At 39.9% G+C, this 22,243-nt stretch overlaps 1 protein-coding gene across 2 annotated transcripts in view; it reads right to left on the bottom strand.

The window, feature by feature from the left end:
* The window catches only part of DTNBP1 (dystrobrevin binding protein 1), a 153,144-nt gene extending 134,772 nt beyond the window's left edge, over positions 1-18,372 (bottom strand). Inside the window, exons 1-3 of one of the 2 annotated variants that reach the window (XM_023209822.2) lie at positions 18,144-18,372; positions 6,282-6,335; positions 5,509-5,559 (exon numbers count right to left, since the gene is read on the bottom strand). In XM_023209822.2, coding sequence (XP_023065590.1) covers positions 5,509-5,559; positions 6,282-6,335; positions 18,144-18,199 — 161 coding nt within the window. In that variant the 5' untranslated portion in view covers positions 18,200-18,372. The remainder of the gene's footprint in view (positions 1-5,508; positions 5,560-6,281; positions 6,336-18,143) is intronic. The other variant, XM_023209823.2, reaches the window with a different exon arrangement.
* Positions 18,373-22,243: the final 3,871 nt, after the last annotated feature.

Genomic DNA, 22,243 nt, shown 5'->3' with positions numbered 1-22,243 from the left:
CGGGCAATAGTTGAAAGCATTCCCCCTAAGAACTGGAACAAGACAAGGATGTCCACTCCCACCACTCCTATTCAACATAATACTGGAAGTCCCAGCTGAAGCAATCAAGCATGAGAAAGAAATATAAGGTATCCAACTAGGAAAAGATGAAGACACATTAATTATCTCTGTTTGCTGACAACATGACTATATATCCAGAAAACCCTAACGAATCCTCCAAAAGACTCATAGACCTGATAAATAACTTCAGTAACTTTTCAGCATACAAAAGCAATGTACAAAAATCCATAGCATCAACTCATTTGAGAAACTAAAAAATAAAAATTAAAAAATAAATTAAAATAAAATCACAGCATTTTTACACACCAACAACATTCAATCTGAGAACCAGATCAAGAACTCAATCTCATTTACAACAGATACACACACACACACACACACACACACACACACACAATACCTAGTATATATAACCAAGGAAGTGAAAGATCTCTACAAAGAGAACTGTAAAACACTGATGAAAGAAATCATAGATGACACAAATGGAAAAGCATTCCATGCTCATGGATTAGAAGAATCGATATCATTAAAATGACCACATTACCCAAAGCAATCTACAGATTCAATGCAATTCCCATCAAATTACCAATGCCATTTTCCACAAAATCAGAAAAAAAAAAAATCTAAAATTCATATGGAACCAAAAAAAGAGCCTGAATAGCCAAAGCAAACCAAAGCAAAAAGAACAAACTTAGAAGCATCACATTACCTGACTTCAAACCATACTACAAGGCTATAGTAACCAAAACATCATAGTACTAGTATAAAAATAGACACACAGATCAATGGAACAGGACAGAGAACCCAGAAATAAAGTCACACAGCTACAACTAACTGATCTTCAACAACGTCAACAAAAATAAACAATGGGGAAAGGACATCCTACTCAATAAATGGTGCAAGGAAAACTGGCTAGCCATTTATGGATGAACAAAACTGGACCCCTACCTCTTATCATTTACAAAAACTAGCTCAAGATTAAAGACTTACGTGTAAGACCTCAAAGTATAAAAACTCTAGAAGAAAACCCAGAAAAAAACCCTTCTGGGCATTGGCCTAAGCAAACAACTGCGACAAAAATTGACAAATGGGACTTAAACTAAAGAGCTTCTGCACAGCAAAAGAAACAATTAACACAATAAACAGACAACCTACAGAATGAGAGAAAGTATTTGCAAACTATGCATCAACAAAAGATTAATATCCAGAATCTATAAGGAACTTAAAACAAATGAACAAGAAAAAACCCCATTAAAAAGTGAGCAAAGGATATGAATAGACTCTTCTCAAATGAAGACATACGAGCAGCCAACAAAGATGAAAAAAATGCTCAACATCACTAATCATCAGAGCAATGCAAATTAAAACCACAATGAGATACACACAATCTCATGCCAGTCAGATGTGAAAAATGATACATGAACAAAATGATAACATCAATACCATTACCATTTTTATCTACCAGTGGTAGATATAAAACAGAAAGGAACCAATAAGAAATTCTGGAGATTAAAAGTCTAATAACTGAAATGAATAATTCACTGGAGGAGTTCCAAAGCACATTTGAGTAGAAGAAAGAATCAACATGATTAAAGATAAAACAATTTAAATTATCAAAATTAACAAATGTTTACCTAGATTGACTAAGGAGAAAAAAGATTCAAGTTACTAAAACTATAATGAAGTGGGACTATTACTATGAATCTTATAGAAGTAAAAAGGATTATAAGAGAGTGCTATGAACAATGTATGCTAACAAACTGGATAACCTAGCTGAAGTGGACAAATTCCCACAAACACAAAACACACCAAGACTGAATCCTGAAGAAATGAGAAATTTAATTAGTAATAAAAAACCTCAAGATGAAAAATCCTAGACTTGATTGCTTCACTGGTGAATTCTACCAAACATTTAAAAAAGAACCAACATCGACCATTCTGAAATTCTTTTAAAAAAGAAAATGAAGAGGAAGGAATAAATCCTAACTCATTCTATAAGCCAGCATTACTCTAATACCAAAGCCAAAGGCATACAAGAAAAGGAAACTACAGACCAATACTCCTTATGAATACTAATGCAAAAATCCTCAACAAAATATTGGCAAACTAAATTCTGCAGCATGTTAAAAGCATTATACACAATTTCCAAGTGGGATTTATTCCTGGAATGCAAGAATGGCTCAAAATATGAAAATCTGTCAATGTAATAATATACCAGATTGGTAGAACGAAAGGGAAAAAAACACATGGTCATCCTAATTCAAGCAGAAAAATTATTTAAAAAAATTCAACATCCTTTCATGATAAAAACATTAAAACTAGAAGTAGAAGGGAACAATATCAACATAATAAAAATTCATAGTTAACATTATACTCAATGTTGAAAGACTGAAAGCTTTTCCTGTAAGATCAGGATCAAGAGAAGGAACAAGACAAGGATGCCTGCTCTTTCTACTTCGACTCAACACAGTACTGGATGGTCTAGCCAGAGCAATTAGGCAAGAAAAAGAAAGAAAAGGCATTCAAATTGGAATGAATGAAGTAAAATGATCTCTATTCATAAATGATATGATCTTATACGCAGAAAACCCTGAAAGTTCCACACAAAAAACTATCAGGATAAAGGAACTCAGCAAAGTACGATACTAAATCAACACAAAAGTCAGTTGTTTCTACATACTACCAATAAATAATTCAAAAAAGCAATTAAGAAAACAATTTCATATGTGATAGCAACAAAAAAAATACTTGGGAATTAACAAAGATGATGAAAGACTCACACAATGAAAACTACAAAACAATATTGAAAGAAATTAAAGACGACATCAATAAATAGAAAAAGCACTCCATGTTAATGGATTGGAATACTTAACATTGTTATCTGTAATAAGCAAAATGACCACAGATTCAATTTAATCCCAATCGAAATCCCAATGACGTTCTTTGCAAACAACAGAAAATACATCTTAAAATTCATATGAAATCTCAAATGACCTTCAACAGCCAAAACAATCTTGACAAGAAAAACTCTTAGAAGAAAACACAGGGGAAAATCCTCACACTCATTAGAGTAGCTATAATAAAAAACAAGAAAATAGCGAGCATTGGTGAAGATAGGAAGAAATTAGAACCTTTATACAATACTGATGGGAAAGTAAAATGATACAGTCATTATGGAAAACAGTATGGTGTTTCCAGAAAGAATAAAACACAGAATTACCATATGATCCAATAATTCTACAGCTGGGTATATACCCAAAGGAACTGAAAGCAAGGTGCCAAAAAGATACTTGTCACTCATGTTCCTAGCAGCATTATTTAGAACAGCCAAAAAGTGGAAGCAACTCAAGTGTCCATCAACAGATGAATAAACAAAATATGGTACATACTTACAACAGAACATTCAGCTTTTCAAAGAAAGAAAATTCTGACACATGCTACAACATAAACTTTGAAAACATTATGGTAAATGAAATAAGCCGGTCACACACAAAAGTACTTTATATGATGTTCCTAGAATAGTCAAATTCACAGAGAAAGAAAATAGAATGATGGTTGCCTGGGATGGAGAGGAGGGAGTAGAAATGAGAGTTGTTGGTTAATAGGTACAGAGTTTCCATTTTGCAAGATGGAAACAGTTTTTGGGATTGGATGCACAACCATGTGAATGTACTCAGCACTACTCAATTTAAGAATGGTTAAGACAAATTTTATGTTATGTATACTGCATTTTTAAAATTAAAAATAGGATTTAAATATTTGCTATTTAAAATGGTCTTTCCCACATTCAATTTTTGTTCCAATGGGAAAAGACTGTTTCAGTGCAATGTATGGACTCATTATTGAAACTCTCCTATAGATGTAAATTTTCCACATTAACTCCCAAAATGCAACGCCATCCCCAAAAAAATACCACACAAAAAATAGATAGCTCTAACATTAATTTTTCAGTAAAATGAAGCTAATTTTTCAGTAAAATGAAGCTATTTCAACTAAGTTTCTAGAGAAAAAATAAAGATAAAATGTAAATAGTAAACAATACGTTACTGATTAATTTGTACTACACTTCCTTTCATGTTCATTTCTGTTCTTCACGCAACAAAACAAAGGAAGAAAATATATTAAGTACTTTTCACTTCAGAGAAGGAAAATCTCTAGATTTAGCAACCATAAAAAGAAACCCAATGAAGAACCAGAAAGGAGAAAGGAAAATGTAGGTATTAGAGATTGTGTCATAACAAATACAGATAAGGAAAAGCAGTACACCCTCTCCCACATATATCTTTACCACACATCCGTCAAATGGCACATTAGTAAGCACAGAACTATGTATAATGACATACTGTAACCATATACTGTATTTATTTATTTATTTATTTATTTATTTATTTATTTGAGATGGAGTTTCGCTCTTGTTGCCCAGGCTGGAGGATAATGGCACGATCTCAGCTCACCGCAACCTCTGCCGAGATGATGCCATGGCACTCCAGTGATTCTCCTGCCTCAGAAGGGATTCTCCTGCCTCAGTCCCCTGAGTAGCTAGGATTACAGGCATGCACCACCAGGCCCAGCTACTTTTTGTATCTTTAGTAAGAGACAGGGTTTCACTATGTTGGCCAGGCTGGTCTCAAACTCCTGACATCAAGTGATCTGCCTGCCTCAACCTCCCAAAGTGCTGGGATTACAGGCATGAGTGACCGTGACCGCCCTCATTGTGGTTTCAATTTGCGTTTCTGTGAAGACTAACAAAGTTGAGCATCTTTCCATGTGCTTATTGGTCATTTGCATATCTTCTTTTGAGAAATGTCTATTCAAATTTTTTGTCTATTTCTTCATGGGGTTATTTGTCTTTTTATTGTTAAGTTATCAAAGTTCTTTATATATTCTGGATACATGTCGTTCCTCATATATATGATCTGCAAATATTTTCTTACATTCTACGTTTTGTCACTTCACTATCTTGATGGTGTCGATGCACAAAAGTATTTAATTTTGACCAAGTCCATTGTGTCTAATTTTTATCTTGTTTGCGCTTTTGAGGTTATATCTAAAAAGACCACATATTTTAATATTAACCTCCTTGTCAATAAAAGAATGGACTGGAAAAGAAATGATGTAAGAATCAAAGTGAAAAAACAAAATTATTGGGGCCTCAAATCCAGAATCATTTTTCTTATAACAAAGAAACGATACATATTATCAATAAACATAATAAAATATTGACTTGTAAATACCATACTGATTTGTCTGCTCAAAGTTTGAATGGACTTTGTACTAATGAGTAAAAAGTGAAAGCTCTCAAGGAAAATAATACACAAATAATTTCCAATCACTGCATTAAGGTAAAATTTAGCTATTTTAAGGTTTTTAACCTATAAAATTAAAAGATATTTTTGGTCAGTAAAACAGTCAGAAGTATAACCTTCCTCTACAAATGAAAACACTTACCTGCTAAGTAATTCTAATCCAGCAGAGTACTTTGGCAAAAATGGAACAGTCCTGCCCAAAAGAAACACTTATTAAAACTGTTCTTGATTTAGCCAACTGAAAAAAAACAAAGGTACATACAAGAATTTTGACATTGTCAATTGTAATATATTTTAAAATCACTAATGACAATTATTAAACTTTTAGAGAAATGTGTTTTATTTCAGAGTTAATGTACCGTAACACACTGTCAACCATCATTTTGCCCCAGAGATTGTCTTCAGCATACAATGCAATAAATGATTTAATATAATGTTGGATAAGAACAAATACGTAAGATCAAAGTTCATCTCTAGGTTGAAAATGAAATCTGGTCACATGCTTTACTTTATTAAAAAAATGGACAAACAGCACAATCCTGGTGTTTTCACATAAAACAGGTAACATAGCTAAAGAGGCTCATTTGCCAAGTAGTATTTCATTATTAATTTGCTTTTCAATAATTCAGGACTTTTAATTTTGCTCTTATACAAATTAAAAATGACTAATTTTGATCAAATAATACTCACTGATTGTCAGAGTAAAACAATTATACTTTACCATTTTTTCAACCATTTCACAATTTTGTTGGAAAATTTTCCGTTACAAAATTTAGAAAGAACCAATAAATTATTTTGTAGTCAGATGCACTCAACAAATCTAAGGTTCATTAATATAATTACACAATTATGAACACAACCAAACGTTGTATGAAATTTAAGTCACAGTAACTTAAAATCTTAGCACAAGCTTACCTGGGTTTGCTTTTCACTTTTGCTTCTCTTGACTTGTCACTTAAAGTCTTCAGCCTATAATTCAATATAAAATATAATATTTTTACAAGTCAAGAGATTATTATTATTTTTTTTTTTTTGAGACAGGGTCTCACTCTGTTGCCCAGGCTGGAGTGCAGTGACATGTACATGACTCACTGCAGCCTCAACCTCCTGGGCCCAAGTGATCCTCCCACCTCATCCTCCTGAGTAGCTGGGACTATAGTCACCCGCCACCAAGCCTGGGTAATTTCTTTTTTTATTTAGTGGAGACAGAGTCTGGCTATGTTGCCCAAGGTGGTCTCAAACCCCATGCCTCAAATGATCCTCCTGCCTCAGCTGCCTCCCAAAATGCTGGGATTATAGGCATGAGCCACCCCACCCAGCCCAGAGACTTTTCAACCACAAATTTTCACATGTTAAAATTTTAGGTCAGATAAGCTACTTTTGTTTTTTTAAGCAAGAATTAAGTACCTCAAAAGACAACAAATATTTGAGTGTTTACTATATGTTAGATACCACAAACGGGAAATCTGTAGCAAATTTTTTTTTTTTTTAACGAGATGGTCTCACTCTGCTGCCCAGGCTAGAGTATAGTGGTGCGATTATAGCTTACTATAACCTCAAACTCTTGGGCTCAAGCAATCCTCCCACCTCAGCCTCCTGGGTAACAAGGACTACAGGTATGTGCCACCATGCCCAGCTATTTGTTTCACTTTTATTTTGGTCTCACTATGGTGCCCAATCTGGTCTCTAACTCCTGTCCTCAAGTGATCTTCCCACCTCAGCCCCCGCAAAGAGCTGGGATTACAGGTGTGCACTACCACGCCAGGCCTTATTTTCATATTCTCACTTACCTCAAGTCCCTTTTTTAGAAACAAAGATTCCTAAATGTGATCAGACCACAGAAACATAATTTATCTGGCATCTTTAGAAAAAGTAATGTTCCACATAGGAGAAATAAATAGGTAACAAAGATATCTAAGCAGCACACTTCATTAAGTAGATGCTACCCAGCATTCAAATCTCTTTAAGCGCCCACAGTATTTGAAATTTTAGTGGAGAAAAAGCTTTTTAAAATATATCGCAAACTTCTTTCATTAAAGAGGATTTGGCATATCTCGTTTAACATTTTGGGATAACTCAGGATCAGTATTAAGAACATCATTGACTACATTTTGCAGCAAAACAGTACTCTCCCCTGATACTTCTGAGCTAGAAATGCATCTTCATCTATTAAGCTGAAACCAATCTATGGTAGCTTTGTGTCTGTTTGGGCTCTTATGTTTACCTTTCCTAAATTTTCTTTCTCTACCATTGGCCACCTGGCTGTCAGCTCTCACTCACTGCTTCTGCTAGCTATTTAACTCTAGCAGTCTCCTCCCCTCTACTTGCTGCTTTAAATTATTGCACTGGAAAACAGATAAATGGGCTAGAGCTGCATATATAGAATTAACAGGCTCTTTTAAATGTAAAATATGATGTTCATAAACTATACAATTTATTTTCACTTCACTGGTCCAGTTTTACTTTATTTTGGCTGTGGACTCTGTTACAGATAACTGAGGTTGCCAGTAAGTGAGAGCTATAGTATGTGGTAATATGTAAAATGAGATATCATGTACACATTCTTCTCAATCACTTCAACAAATATTCATTTGTAAATAGAAACTGAAAATAGAGGCCACAGTACAACTGCTAGCCCCTACAAAGTCTTTGTAAAAACAGAAATGGTGTTCCTTCCTCCAGACACTTTACTACCATCAGCCAGAAACTGTAATATACAAGTTGACTCTTGCATGAATGACTCAACTATGCATTGTACAGTGTACAACCTGCACAACTATGCATGCTGGTTCTGAAACAGGATTCTATCTTTTCTGTCTATAATGTCTGATTAAGCACCATATGTGGACTTCTGATAAACTGCATTTTTTTAAACCAAATTAGAATGCCAATGTCATACAAAGAGTTTCATATTACTCTATGATCTTTTTCAAAAAATAAAATGTTGACAAGATCAATTCCTCTGCAACATTCAAAAGATTCAGTAATCTCTTTAATACAAAAGTAATTTGCATATTTCTCTAGATAAGTCTAGGAAATTATGTAAAAGTCTAATATAAATTTCTAAGCTTATCTTGGAAACTAGTAAATCTGGTTTAAACCAAGATTAAGCAAAAGCTAAGGAAAACAGTTTTTATGGCCATGTTCTACCACTTGCACTATACAATTTGATCAAAATACTTAGAACATCTCAGGCAAAATTATCCTAGTTATATACAGCAGTACGTCATACTCAAAATGATTCTTGCATTATTTTTAGTGATTCAGGACAATTCTATACAGTTGACGGTGAAAGGGAATTCCTAAGATCCTCTTTGGACTACTCTAATTATATGATCTAGCAAATCTCTAAGTTGGTATTTCAACTATTTATTTCTAAAACAAACTTTTAATTTCTTAATTGTAATATGCCAAGTTTGGGATTCTCTTCTCTGTCCGCCCATCTCCTCCCCGCCACCCGCAAAAAGAAAAAACTAGTTTGAAATGAAAGGGAAAAAAGGAGTGTTACAGGAAACAGAAAGTAAAATTGTTGGAAGATTCAATAAAAGCTTTCCCACGTGGCTGTTTAACAGTCATATTTTAAAAATTGGTCTTTAACCAAATTTAATGTGTGAAACTTATCTGATCTGGATTTGAACAAACCAACTGTAAAAAGTCATTTCTTTTTTTTTTTTTTTCTTTTTTTATTATACTTTAAGTTCTAGGGTACATGTGCATAACGTGCAGGTTTATTACATATGTATACCTGTGCCATGTTGGTGTGCTACACCCATCAACTCGTCAGCACCCATCAATTCGTCATTTATATCAGGTATAACTCCCAATCCAATCCCTTCCCCCTCCCCCCTCCCCATTGTAGGCCCCCATGTGTGATGTTCCCCTTCCTGAGTCCAAGTGATCTCATTGTTCAGTTCCCACCTATGAGTGAGAACATGCGGTGTTTGGTTTTCTGTTCTTGTGATAGTTTGCTAAGAATGATGGTTTCCAGCTGCATCCATGTCCCTACAAAGGACGCAAACTCATCCTTTTTTATGGCTGCATAGTATTCCATGGTGTATATGTGCCACATTTTCTTAATCCAGTCTGTCACAGATGGACATTTGGGTTGATTCCAAGTCTTTGCTATTGTGAATAGTGCCGCAATAAACATACGTGTGCATGTGTCTTTATAGCAGCATGATTTATAATCCTTTGGGTATATACCCAGTAGTGGGATGGCTGGGTCATATGGTACATCTAGTTCTAGATCCTTGAGGAATTGCCATACTGTTTTCCATAATGGTTGAACTAGTTTACAATCCCACCAACAGTGTAAAAGTGTTCCTATTTCTCCACATCCTCTCCAGCACCTGTTGTTTCCTGACTGTAAAAAGTCATTTCTAAGAAGAAGACATCTGATTATGGACTGCATAATCGATAATATCAAAGAATTCGTGTTAATTTTATTAGCTATGATATCTGCATTGCATTTATGTAATGTGTTTCTTTTAGTGATGCAAGCTGACATATCACAGGTATAGTAGGCAAGTCTGACATTTACTTTATAAATAAAGCAAGAGACAAGGCAAACATGGGAATATCTGAAAATTATTGAATCTGAGTTACTGATTTATGTGGTTCATTGTGTTATTCTATTTGTCTGTGTGTGTTTGAAACTTTGTAAAAAAACAATTTTTTTTGAGACAGGGTCTTGCTGCGTCACCCAGACTGGAGTGCAACGGAGCAATCATAGCTCACTGCAGTCTCAAGCTCCTGGCCTCAAGCAATCCTCCCACCTTAGCCTCTCGAATAGCTGGGACTACAGGCTCACACCACCACACCTAGCTAGCTTTTAAAAATCCTTTGTAGAGACAGGGGTCTCCCTACGTTGCCCAGGCTGGTCTTGAACTCTTGGGCTCAAGCTATCCTCCCACCTCAGCCTCCCCAAGTGCTGGGATTAGAAGCATGAACCACCATACCCAGCCAAAAAACCATTTTTAATAACAAAAACAATCTTTTAGGTATTCATCTTTTCTCACTACATCTTCTCCAAATAAATTGCCAATGTGCCAAAATGCAGAAAAGAAACTGTTTTTTTTTTTTTTTTGAGACGGAGTCTCGCTCTGTCGCCCAGGCTGGAGTGCAGTGGCCGGATCTCAGCTCACTGCAAGCTCCGCCTCCCGGGTTCACGCCATTCTCCTGTCTCAGCCTCCTGAGTAGCTGGGACTACAGGCGCCGCTACCATGCCCGGCTAGTTTTTTTTTTGTATTTTTTAGTAGAGACAGGGTTTCACCGGGTTAGCCAGGATGGTCTCGATCTCCTGACCTCGTGATCCGCCTGTCTCGGCTTCCCAAAGTGCTGGGATTACAGGCTTGAGCCACCGTGCCCGGCCCAAGAAACTACTGAAGAAAACAAAGTAGCCGTAGGAAAGTTGAAAATAGTCATCTTTTTCCCTCCTAAAAAACAAAGTAAAAAACAAAGTAGCTATAGGAAAGTAAAACAAAGTTAAAAAAAAAAAAAAGTAAAAAAAAAAGCAGCTATAGGAAAGTTGAAAATAGTCATCTTTTTGCCTGCTAAACTTTCTTGTTTCCAACTATTAAGATGAAAAATACAAATATCAGATATACTTAAGAAAGTAACAAAAAACCAAAAAGGTACTTTCTGAAATAACATCCTCAAAACCCAGAATTCACCTGAAATTAGCCCACTATTTTTATTTTGGGCTAACTCCAGTTTCTCTGGAGAACTTATTCTGTCCCGGAAACAATCCACTCATAAAGTCTGTTTAATGTCCTACAATAGCATGACATGCTGTGAAGGGAATATTGATCCAGGGGGAATATTCCAGTTTCCTCAAATGTAAAATGGTAGCATTATATTCCACCATAAAGATGTGCCAAAACAATTCAACAACATTCCAAATGTGACCTTGGTGGCATTCTGGAAACTATAGAGCTACTTTCAAATGAAAGTTATAATAAAGGTGATCCCCATCAAGCAAGTTGAGAAACCAGTGTACTACATTACTGGGCTAAGGTGAAATAAAGTAGAGGTTCCCAATGTGCCTACAAAAGGCTTGTCCAGCCCTAGTCTTGGTCTTCTCCCAAGTACCATATACCCATGAACACATAAGTGCTGTGTGAGCATATTAATATAGAGACTAAGTGAGACATCTGACAATTATTTTCTACTGACAACTTTCAAGTTGAAAGCACTAAACCTCAAATTCGTCATAACGTTCAATAATTTTATTTTTAGATCTCTCCAACAACTTCACCTTAATTTGACATCAGCATATTTATGTCTTTGATCTTTGTAGAAAATACTAAAATGGAGGCTTCTTACTGAAAAAGGGGGGTCATTCACAAAACTGCTTAGACGAAAAGTGTAAAAAGATGTAGATAAGCCTGGGCAACATGGCAAAATCCTGTCTCTACCAAATATACACAAATTAGCCAGGCGTGGTGGTGTATGCCTGTAGTCCCAGCTACTCGGAAGGCTGAGGTGGGAGGATTGCTTGAACCCAGGAGGTTGAGGCTGCAGTGAGCCATGAGCATACCACAGCACTCCAGCCTGGGTGACAGAGTGAGACCCTGTCTCGGAGCAAAAAAGAAAAGAAAAAGATGTACATAAACAGAATGATGCATTGAGTACTACAACGGCTGATGAGATCTGCCGGTGACTCAACAGGGTGGGGAACCTGCAAGATGCTTCATTTATTTGTACCTCAATTTCCAACTGTCTACATCATTGGCTATTAGGAAAGGTGAGGACAATTGCTTTAAAGCACCACAGAAATATATGAATTAGCATATTTTGTCATAAGGCACATCCAATCTATTACATTTTCACATCAGTGTTCATCAACTTTTTCTCTCTCTTAAGCGAGATCGGGGAAAAGCCAAAGCCTCAATCACACTTAAAACTGTAAATGACCTAAGGTCCAAAGCCTAAGAAAATCACACAAAAGCTGCTCAGACTCAGGAAAGAAAGATGAATTTAGACTATCTTCATCCTAAAGCCTTTATCCTAAATCCCAAATACATGGCTTCAAGTTCTCACCTCTCACCTGAGCGCATCTGAAATTTCCAACTGCTTCTCAGCTGTCAAGCTCACCACAAATTCACCGTTAACTGTTCCTTCTCTCTCAAACCTATTCTTAAATTCTTTCATGTTGGCATATGATACCATTTATCTAAGATACCTCCAAATTCACATTGTCAATTTCTGTACCTTTTTCATCTCCCACTGCTGTCTAATCCGTCCAGTGCCTAACACATCCAATCCCTCCTTTAAACTTCTATCAGCACTGGCTTACCCTCCCACCTGGACCTTCATTACAGCCTCCTAAATAATCTCCCTCTACCCCATCCCCAATCTTCGATCACACGGCCTCTCACGATAATCTCCCTCTACCCCATCCCCAATCTTCCTATCACAAGGCCTCTCACGTTATTCTTCCAGAAATACAGAAATATTTTTCCAGAAGTACAGGTAGGCCATCTTCTCAGCCTGATTTTTAGCCACAGAACTTATGGCCTTCTAGATATTCTAGACCTTCTGCTACTAGAACGAGAGTAAGGATCTTACTTGCTATCTGGTTTGTTCTCTGCTATATCCCCAGTACCTGAAATAGTGCCTGCTACATAGTAAGCACTCAATAAATATTTGACAAATTAATTAAGCAAAGCATTTAAGATACTCTATTGTCAGGCACTAAACTTCCTTTCCAGCTTCATCTCCCAGGACTGCTTCCATCTCTGAAATGCGCTTATCCAAATCTATCGCAATTTCTCCTCATTCTTCAAGGCCTAGTTTTAGAAACCCCTCCTCTTTGAAGCCTTCTGTAAATGCATCCTAACTAATGACTCTTCCCTCAGACTCACATACCATACTATTTGTATATTTAACATTCTGTTCATTCTGCTTTGCTTTACATCAGCACCAGTCTAGGGCATCTGGTGGGCAGAGACTGTTTTAGTCACCTTTGTACCTGCAGGATCTGGCCCAATATACAGACACTGCTTAGGAGAGACCAGGAAAAACTGAGCATATGGGCTCTCAGATCTTTTTTTAGCTTCTAAGAAAAAGGACACTTTGAGGGCCCAGTCTAGTGTCTGGCACTGGCACTTAATAGGAACTCAGTAGATATTTATTAAATCAAGTTGAATATTGAGACTCTTCTCATTTTATTAAGAAGATGGTTAATCCTGGAAAAGTCAACATTTCAAGCAACACTTCACCATTTGACACATGGTGGTTTAGATGACTGGCTCCTCCCATTTTGTGCAGGTTTTGGTAGACACTACAAGGACCGAAGAAGAGAGAATGAGGACACCGGGCAGGGGTGGAGGTGGGGGCAGGGGCAGAGGTGGGGGCAGGGGCAGAGGTGGGGGGCAGGGGCAGTGAGGGCTTTGAGGGGGAAACACCCACTGTCTAGTTGCAACAATAGCAGGTTTTTTATCCCTAACCACAGGAACCCAGTGCATCACAAACAGGAAACACCAGCCTGTGACAGGCAGCTGTAAACCCATCAGTAAATCGGATTTTCAGTTCCCTGAAGGGTTTGCATGTCAAATACCTCAATCCTGAGGCCTTTGGCCATAACAGCTCAAAAGGTAAAAGTCAAAGACCAGAGTGGCTTCGAAGCATGTACTTCGGCATGTCCAAAAGTCTCCCCGAGAGCTCAAGTCAATCTCTGTAAAAAGGGGCATTTTATGAGAACTCTCCAAAAGGCTCCAAGAATTCTGACTCAGTTAAATCAAATTACAACTCACTTTAGGTGAGGGGAAAAGATCTTGGAGTGAAGCTCAGAACCAGTCTTCTTCAGTCTGTGGCCTTCAGCTGGCCTACCACCCAATTAAGGCAGAAAGAATGTGATGTAATCACTAGTTGTTCTCAATGTTGACATAATTGTTACTACGCATAAAAATTTACAAAAAAGGCCATTAAGTCCATGGACAACCTAGAGTTCCTCCCAAACCACCAGTAATCTCTACACTGCCCTTAAAGAATAATGATCTTAAGCTGCACTTTTTCTAAGTTTGAACGGAATGTAGAAATTCATTCTCATTGGACATGATTTCATCACCAAAGTGACATGCTGAGACTGATAAGGAATCGTCCGATTTTACTAAAAATGAAAAAAAGTAAGTTTTTTCTAGAGTTAGGGCCTTCATATGAGTTTTCAGAAAGTGAAAATGATCAGAGAAGCTCTGAAGAGAGGATGCTGCTCTGGGTGACAGTGGGCAGCTGGAGCTGCACTGGCCACACTGAAGGAGCCCAGAAATGCCTGAGGCCTTCCATTCAGTCCCTGGGGCAACGTGCACACCTGGTGTTTCCAATTATTTTAGAAGGCAGCTGCTCTGGTTTCCACACACTTGCTCTGCCACCAAGTGTTCTACAGAAACGCCAAGTCCAATGAGATAGTTCTGGGTGGCCAAGGTCATGTCTTTTCCATTTTTTCTTTCTTTTTTAAGAGATGGGGTTTCTCTCTTTTTTTTTTTTTTTTTTTTGAGACGGAGTCTTGCTATGTCGTCCAGTCTGGAGTGCAGTGATGTGATCTCGGCTCACTGCAACCTCCACCTCCTGGATTCAAGACATTCTCCTGCCTCAGCCTCCTAAGTAGCTATGATTACAGACGCACACCACCATGGCCAGCTAATTTTTATATTTTTTAGTAGAGATGGGGTTTCACCATGTTGGCCAGGCTGGTCTTGAACTCCTGACCTCGTGATCTGCCTGCTTCGGCCTCCCAAAATGCTGAGATTACAGGCATGAGTCACCATGCCCAGACAAGAGATGGGGTTTCTTTGTGTTGCCCAGGCTTGTCTTGAACTCCTGGGCTTAAGGGATCCTCCTGCCTCAGCCTCCCAAGTAGCTGGGACAACAAAAAAGCTTCCCCATGTGGCTCTTTAACAGTCATCTGTTTCAAAAATTGGTTTTTAAACAAATTTAATGTGTGAAACTTATCTGATCTGGATTTGAACAAACCAACTGTAAAAAGTCATTTCTAAAAACAAAAGAAATCTGATTATGGACTGTATAATTGATAATATAAAAGAATTAGTGTTAATTTTATTAGCTGTGATATCAGCATTGCATTTATGTAATGTGTTTCTTTTTTAGTGATGCAGGTCATGTCTCCAATCTTTGAATTCCACATTACCAACATATAATAAACACATGAATCCTGTGTTTAGTGCCATTGTTTCTCCTCATGGCAAAAATAGTCAGCTATGTAAAGTAGGTCAATCTCAAGCTGAATATGGAAAAGTTTAATCGAACAGATTAGGTGTAGGAAATTGAGGACCTGAAGAAAGTGAACATCAGGCACTAGAGTTACGGGTCTACTGAGAGACTGACATCACTCGGAGATGAGTTATTTCTCCACCAGGTGACAGGCTAATGGCACACACTGAGAGTCCAGTGGTTTGTCAGCTGAAAGTGACGTGTACAGGAGAAAGCCAACAAAGGACCTAATGAAGCCCTCTGAGGATGTCTAGCTCCAAAATGGCCCCAGACTACGGCATCTTTAAGAAGTCAAGTCAGTTTCCAAGGGGTTCTAACCAGATCCCTTTAGCATGTCTCTCCCTAACTAAACTCTAAACGTTTAGGGTTACCCTGATCTCCCAGGATGGTTTGTGCCCCAGCAGTCCAGAGCCCAGTCCAGAATCTACATTCCTGGGTAAAACGTCTTCTGACAAAGGTCAGGAGCGTGAATGCTTCTGAGGCAACCATGTGACCTACAGAGTTATAGTAACTACAAGATGGGCTGTTATGCCATCAAGGAATTCCATGAAGTACTAACAGGAGAATAATGGTCACTCGCATGCTACAAATGGGCCATTTCAGCATCACATCAAAAGGTTTTCAATACAACAATTTACGCTCTGAAAAGAAGGTACTTTTACTAAATAGGGAGAACAAAATGTAAGCATGCAAGTACACCCATCAGTGAATGACTCGGAGTATCCATAACTAACTTTTTAAACACCAAAATAACAAAAATGATTGACGGGTGGTAAGTGCTCAAGCATTTGACAGTTTGTTGTTATTCAACGCCCAATATGCAAATAGTATTAACATTCTTGTCCAATAAGATAAAATTTTGGCTAACAATCTTTCTCATTAGAAATTCCAAACAAGGCTGGGAGCAGTGACTGATACCTATAATCCCAACACTTTAGGAAGCCTAGGAGGGAGGATCGCTTACACAAAGGAGTTGGGGGCTGCAGTGAGCTATGACAGCGCCACTGCACTCCAGCATGGGCGACAGGGCAAGACCTTGTCACCTTTAAAAAAAAAAAAGGGCGGGGGAGGGGTGGACGGGCTACGGTGGCTCACGCCTGTAATCCCAGCACTTTGGGAGGCCGAGGCAGGCGGATCACAAGGTCAGGAGTTCGAGACCAGCCTGGCCAACACAGCGAAACCCGTCTCTACTAAAAAATGCAAAAATTAGCCAAGCGTGGTGGCGGGCGCCTGTAGTCCCAGCTACTCGGGAGGTGGAGGCAGGAGAATTGCTTGAATCTGGGAGGCAGAGGTTGCAGTGAGCTGAGATCACGCCACTGCACTCCAGCCTGGGCGACAGAACAAGACTCCATCTCAATAAAAAAGGGGGGGGGGTGGGGAGGTGGGAGGATAGAAATTTAAAACAGTATGAGTGAAAATGCTCTCACATTCAGTGTATCCTCCAACAGGATTTGTAAGCTAAAGTTGAAAGATCCTTTTCAAAGATCTTTTTCATTTTAAAGGAATGAAAAAATTAAAATGAATTACGCACTAAGTAACACTACTGACATAATGCTTACTTCGTGTTTTACATGTTAATTCATTAATCCTTGTAATAACCTTTTAAGTACCATCATTATCCCCATTTTACAGTAGCAGAAACAGTACATTGAAGCAAGGCAGCTGAGTAACTACGTTTGGTTTAGTGGTTGAGCCAGGATGCCTAGGCAATCTGACGCCGGAGTCTCGGTCTGTGGTTACCAGGCGTTGGTGCCCATTGGAATCCCCTGGGGATCTTTAAAACGCCGTCTCCAGGCACTCTGGTTAACAGTTATGGGGTGAGACCCGGGCATCAGAACTCTGCAAGTTTCCCAGGTGATTCTAAGCAAAGTTTGGGAACCGCTGGATATTAAAAGCATTCCTAGAGTTCTGTCGCTTCTCCTGCTTAAGAGTGCCTTCGCCCAGGCGCTGAGCTCACGGCAGAGGTAGAGAAAGAACGCTAACGGGGAGGGGCGGCCAGCTTTGCCAAGGGTTAGGCCGGCTAGCCGAGCGTGAAAGCCGAGCCGCGGCGCCGAAGGCTCGGGCCGGAGAGTGCGCGCTACTGCGCGGGGCGATCCGACCCGGGGAGGGCGGCGGGCCCAGCACCAGGTGCGCACGAGCAGGTGTCAGCTGGGCCAAGGGGCGCAGGCCACTGTGCCGCGGGGACGGAAGCGGTGAGGCGCGCTGGCTTCTCACATGACTCCCCGCCAGGGCCCGGCTGATGCTGCCGGGAGGGGACCGCAGGGTCCCCACACCCCCCGAGAGCTCCGCTACGCCGCCGAGCGCCTCCTGGTCCTGGGGGTGCGCGTCAGAGGCGGCCCGCAGGGACCTAAGTTTCTTTGCGCCGCCCAACGCAAGGACGCCGGGAAGTTCGTTACTTTCCTCGGCGGGGCGGGGCGGGGAGGTGCGGGGCGGGACGGACCCCGGACCGAGGCACGGGGAAGGGAGCGGGGAAGGGAGCGAGGCAGGGGCATCACAGGCGCGGCCCGGCCCCCTCAGGTCCCTTTTCGTCGCCCACCGTATACCCACCCGGAGGTGAAATCCTGCTGCACGCTCAGCAGCCGCTCGCGCAGGGTCTCCAGCATTGCCGCCGCCGCCGCGGGTCTCCTCTCCTCAGGCCTCCGGCTGCTGCTGCCTCTGTCGCCCCCTGGGTCGCACGCCGCCCACCCCGCGCCCCGCACTCCCACTGCCGGCCCCGCCCCCGGTCTGGTCCTCGCCTCCGCGCCGCAGCCCCAGCCCCTTCCGCGTTCCCGCCCCGCGCGCGCCAGGCTCGCGCAGCCGCAGTGGACTGCGCCCGGCTTGGGCTGCGGAAAAGGGGCGGGTCTTCCCCCAGCAGAGAGGGCCAGTACCTGCTCCGCTCCTTCCTAGCCCGCACTAGGCCTTCTCGTTTTGTTTTGTTTTGTTTTGTTTTGTTTTTTTCTTTAAAATGGAAGCGGCATCATGAAAGGATGCTTTAGCTCGAAGCCTCCTTTGAGGGAAGTGTTGGCTTTTACAGTTTGGAAGAGAATTGGATCTATCTCTTGCATAGGCGATGTGCACAAATCATTGCATCAATTCTAGGTCCAGGATCTGACCCCACTGGCTTTCACCTTGGATGAGATAGTCAAATATTGAGCCTCGGTTTCTTCATTCATAAAATGGCAGTAATAGTCGACTGTCTCGACATTCTTACTTTCCACTCTCTCTTTACGCCCTCAGGTTTTGTGCTCTACACACCAAAGGTGATCGTCTGTCGCTAGTCACCAGTGACTTCCATGTTGCTGGTGCCTTTTATTACTTCTCTGTCCTGATTTTTTCTCTACCTCTCAGTGGCTCTCAATGCAGTTTATCATCCCATCCTTAAAACACATTCTTCTCTTGCTAAGCACTCCGTACTTCCTCTCTCCCTTCCCCTCCACCCCTTCTCCTATTTTACTAGCCACTCCCAAGGCTACATGCCCAGCCTCCCAGCTCTTTTCCAGATGTGTTGTTCCATAGGTGAGTCTATCCATTACCATGCTGTAAATTCTGTCAAGGAACCGATGACTACCACATCTCTATTCTCTGCCCTGTACTTCTCCCTCTCCGTCAATTCATACCAGTTGCTTACTCATGTAAGCATGTATACAACATGTATCCAAAAGGCATCTCAGACCAACCTACACAAAATTGAAAATTTCATTCATTGCACGTTCACCTTTAATCTGCTCATCCTGTATTTTCCATTTCATGAAATGACACTAGCAACCACCAAGTTGCTCAAGGTAAGACACTTGAAATCACCTCTGGTTCCCCTCTTTTCCTCATTCCCCATATTAACCCATCAAATCCAATCAACTCTACTCCTGACGTATTTCTGGAACCTGCTCCTCTTTCTATATCTTCACTATATTTATTCTGGTCGAAGGCACCATCCTCTTTCAGTAGGAACACTGACAATTCTTCCAGATTCTACTCTTTTGCCGTGCACACCCCTATAATCCATCCTTGACACAGCAGCCAGAGAGAGTTATTTAAAAGATCAATTGAATCAGGTTGCTCCCCTGCTTAAAATCTTCCAATTGCCTCCTGGGCACTTGGAATAAAATTCAAACTCCTTACCCCCTTAGCCCTAAAATTTGAACCTTTTCTGGCACTCTATCCAAATTGATTACTAGTCACCTATCATGTCCTTGACAATTAAGACATAATAGCCTCTTTTTTTTTTTTGGTGTGTTCTTTGAAAATTCCAGGTTTATTTCCACCTGTAGTGTTTTCACAAACTTTTCTCCAAACTGTCCCTTGTCTGACTCCTTATAACGTAAGGGTCACATCCTAAATAGCATCACATTAGATAGATTTTTCCTTACCATTCAAGTTACACACCCAATCACTTCCTATCACGTAGCCTGTTTCTCAACTTAGTACACATTAGAAAATTTATTCAATAATTATTTAATTGTTATTTATTAATTTAGTTGTTTACAAATTTATTTTAAAACCAAGACAAGGCATTCACCTCAGGTACAAAATTTACGGGAGCCAAAAAGCTCAGTAATCAAGATAAGTAATATTTTAATATGATATTTTAAAAATTCAAAATTAATGAAAAAAAATCTGTGATGAACAAAATATCAAAATTTTAAATATACAGGATCTGTTAGGGCTGGGATTGGATGAGGCCAGTAAGGTGGGTAGCACAAGTACAGGCCCTGATGTAAACTGCTCTGTTTGTCTTATTAAGCTTTTTTGCATCCCCAACATTGAAAATAGTGAATGGCACATAACAGACACCCAGTAAATGTTGTTTTGTTGCAGGAGTTAAATAAGATAAAGGACTTAACTTGTAGCTGGGGGACTACCTCTTCCCTATTCTTGATGTTTTCTTCCGTGGGAAGGGAGCTCTTCTGCTAACATAAAAAAGTACCCAGCCTTTCCTGGTGGGGAAGAGGTGACTACAATGATTAGTGAGCTAGAAAGTCAGGAGCTTGGTCTCATCATCTTTTCTTTTTGTTAAGTGAAAACTTCCAACAAAGAGCATTCATTCTGCTGCCTAAGGACAGGCTTGAAGGGCAACCCCGTGCTTTTTGTGACTAGGCACTAGAAGTTCTGCTTGCCCATGAATATAAGCCATGTGTTCCATCAGTCTTCCTAGAAATAAAAGTGATGTGTTGGCCTCTTTATGGTGACTCTATGGTTTTATTTCTCAGTTTGCTCAGACAAATAAGAAAGAGGAGTGCTGTTTATTGAGCCTTCTTCTACCTTTCAGAAACAGTGCCTGGTACAAAGCAAGTGATCAAATGATCAGATCTACAGAGACAGGTCCGTTAGTATCTAGCAGATTTGAAAACCACAAGTACTGGGAAATATTACATATTTTTTCTTTTATTCAATTAAACTCTACACGTAAGCTTTCAATTTACTAAGTTTCATACATTCCAACAAAGCACCAAATCCACTCAAAAAGACTGTTGCCTGTCACTAAAAAATAGCTTTACTGGTTGTGACTGATCATTTCTGTCTTGACCAATGCATTGTTTATTAGTCTGTGGCATGTTTGTGTTTGAGGTGCTTTCTGAACATTCTTAATCCCATCATGTCTCTTAAATTCAAAAACAGTGAAAGTTTTAAAAGTGCTAATAAAAAGATAATTTATGATTTAAAAAGTAAATATTAAAAAAATTAGAAAATAACTACTGTTGTAAATGAGTTGCTCAGGAGGAATGATTAAGGACCAAGAGTTGAAGCAAACGACATGTCGTGTTTACATAAGTAACAGTATTCAGTCAGAAACTAGGAAGATGGATCGGCAAAATGAAAAAAAAAAAAGCTTTTAAGTACAGTTTGAGAGCCAACATCAACATGGAAGCTATTGACCTAATCTTAATTCAGGAATTGGTTGAGAGTTGATTGTTTGTTTGGGGTTTGTTTGTTTTGTTTTAAGATGGCGTCTCCCTCTGTCACCTAGGCTGGAGCGCAGTGGTGCAATCTTGCCTCACTGCAGCCTCCACCTCCTGGGTTCAAGCGATTCTCCTGCCTCAACCTCCTGGGTAGCTGGGATTACAGGCTCCCGCCACCACGCCTGGCTAATTTTTGTATTTTTAGTAGAGACAGGGTTTCACTATGTTGGCCAGGCTGGTCTCGGACTCCTGACCTCAAGTGATCTGCCTGCCTCGGCCTCCCAAAATGCTGAGATTACAGGCGTGAGCCACCGCGCCCAGCCGAGAGTTGATTTTTTGAGACTATATTAGTTGAGCCCAAGGAAAGCTTTGGTGATACAACGTTTGGGGCGAGCATCAAAGCTGCTAAGAAGTTCCCTGAAATAGTGTTTCCCTGACCAGCAGCAGCCGCATCATCTGGAAGCTGCTTGCAAAGGTAGAATTGTAGGCCAGCCGACCCTGCTGAATCAGAATCTGAGTTTTATTAAGACCCCCCAGGTGATTTTTATTCATGTTAACATTTGAGAAGGCCTACTCCCTGAGGAAAGGGAGTTTCCTGTCTCAACAGATTCTTATTAGAGACAAAGTGATAAATGAAGATTTGGTGGAATTAGAACCAAAGAGGAAGATGCTATTAAAAAGGTGTTATAGAACCCAGAAAAGCGCATAGCGTTTCATTGGCAGAGGTCTTTTAGAGTAATTGGAAAGGCACTATGGTTAATTGCTTTGCAG

The sequence above is a fragment of the Piliocolobus tephrosceles genome, chromosome 5 (genome assembly GCF_002776525.5).
Source record: "Piliocolobus tephrosceles isolate RC106 chromosome 5, ASM277652v3, whole genome shotgun sequence".
NCBI classification, from domain to species: Eukaryota; Metazoa; Chordata; class Mammalia; order Primates; family Cercopithecidae; genus Piliocolobus; species Piliocolobus tephrosceles.
This window is presented reverse-complemented; position numbering and strand designations above follow the sequence as displayed.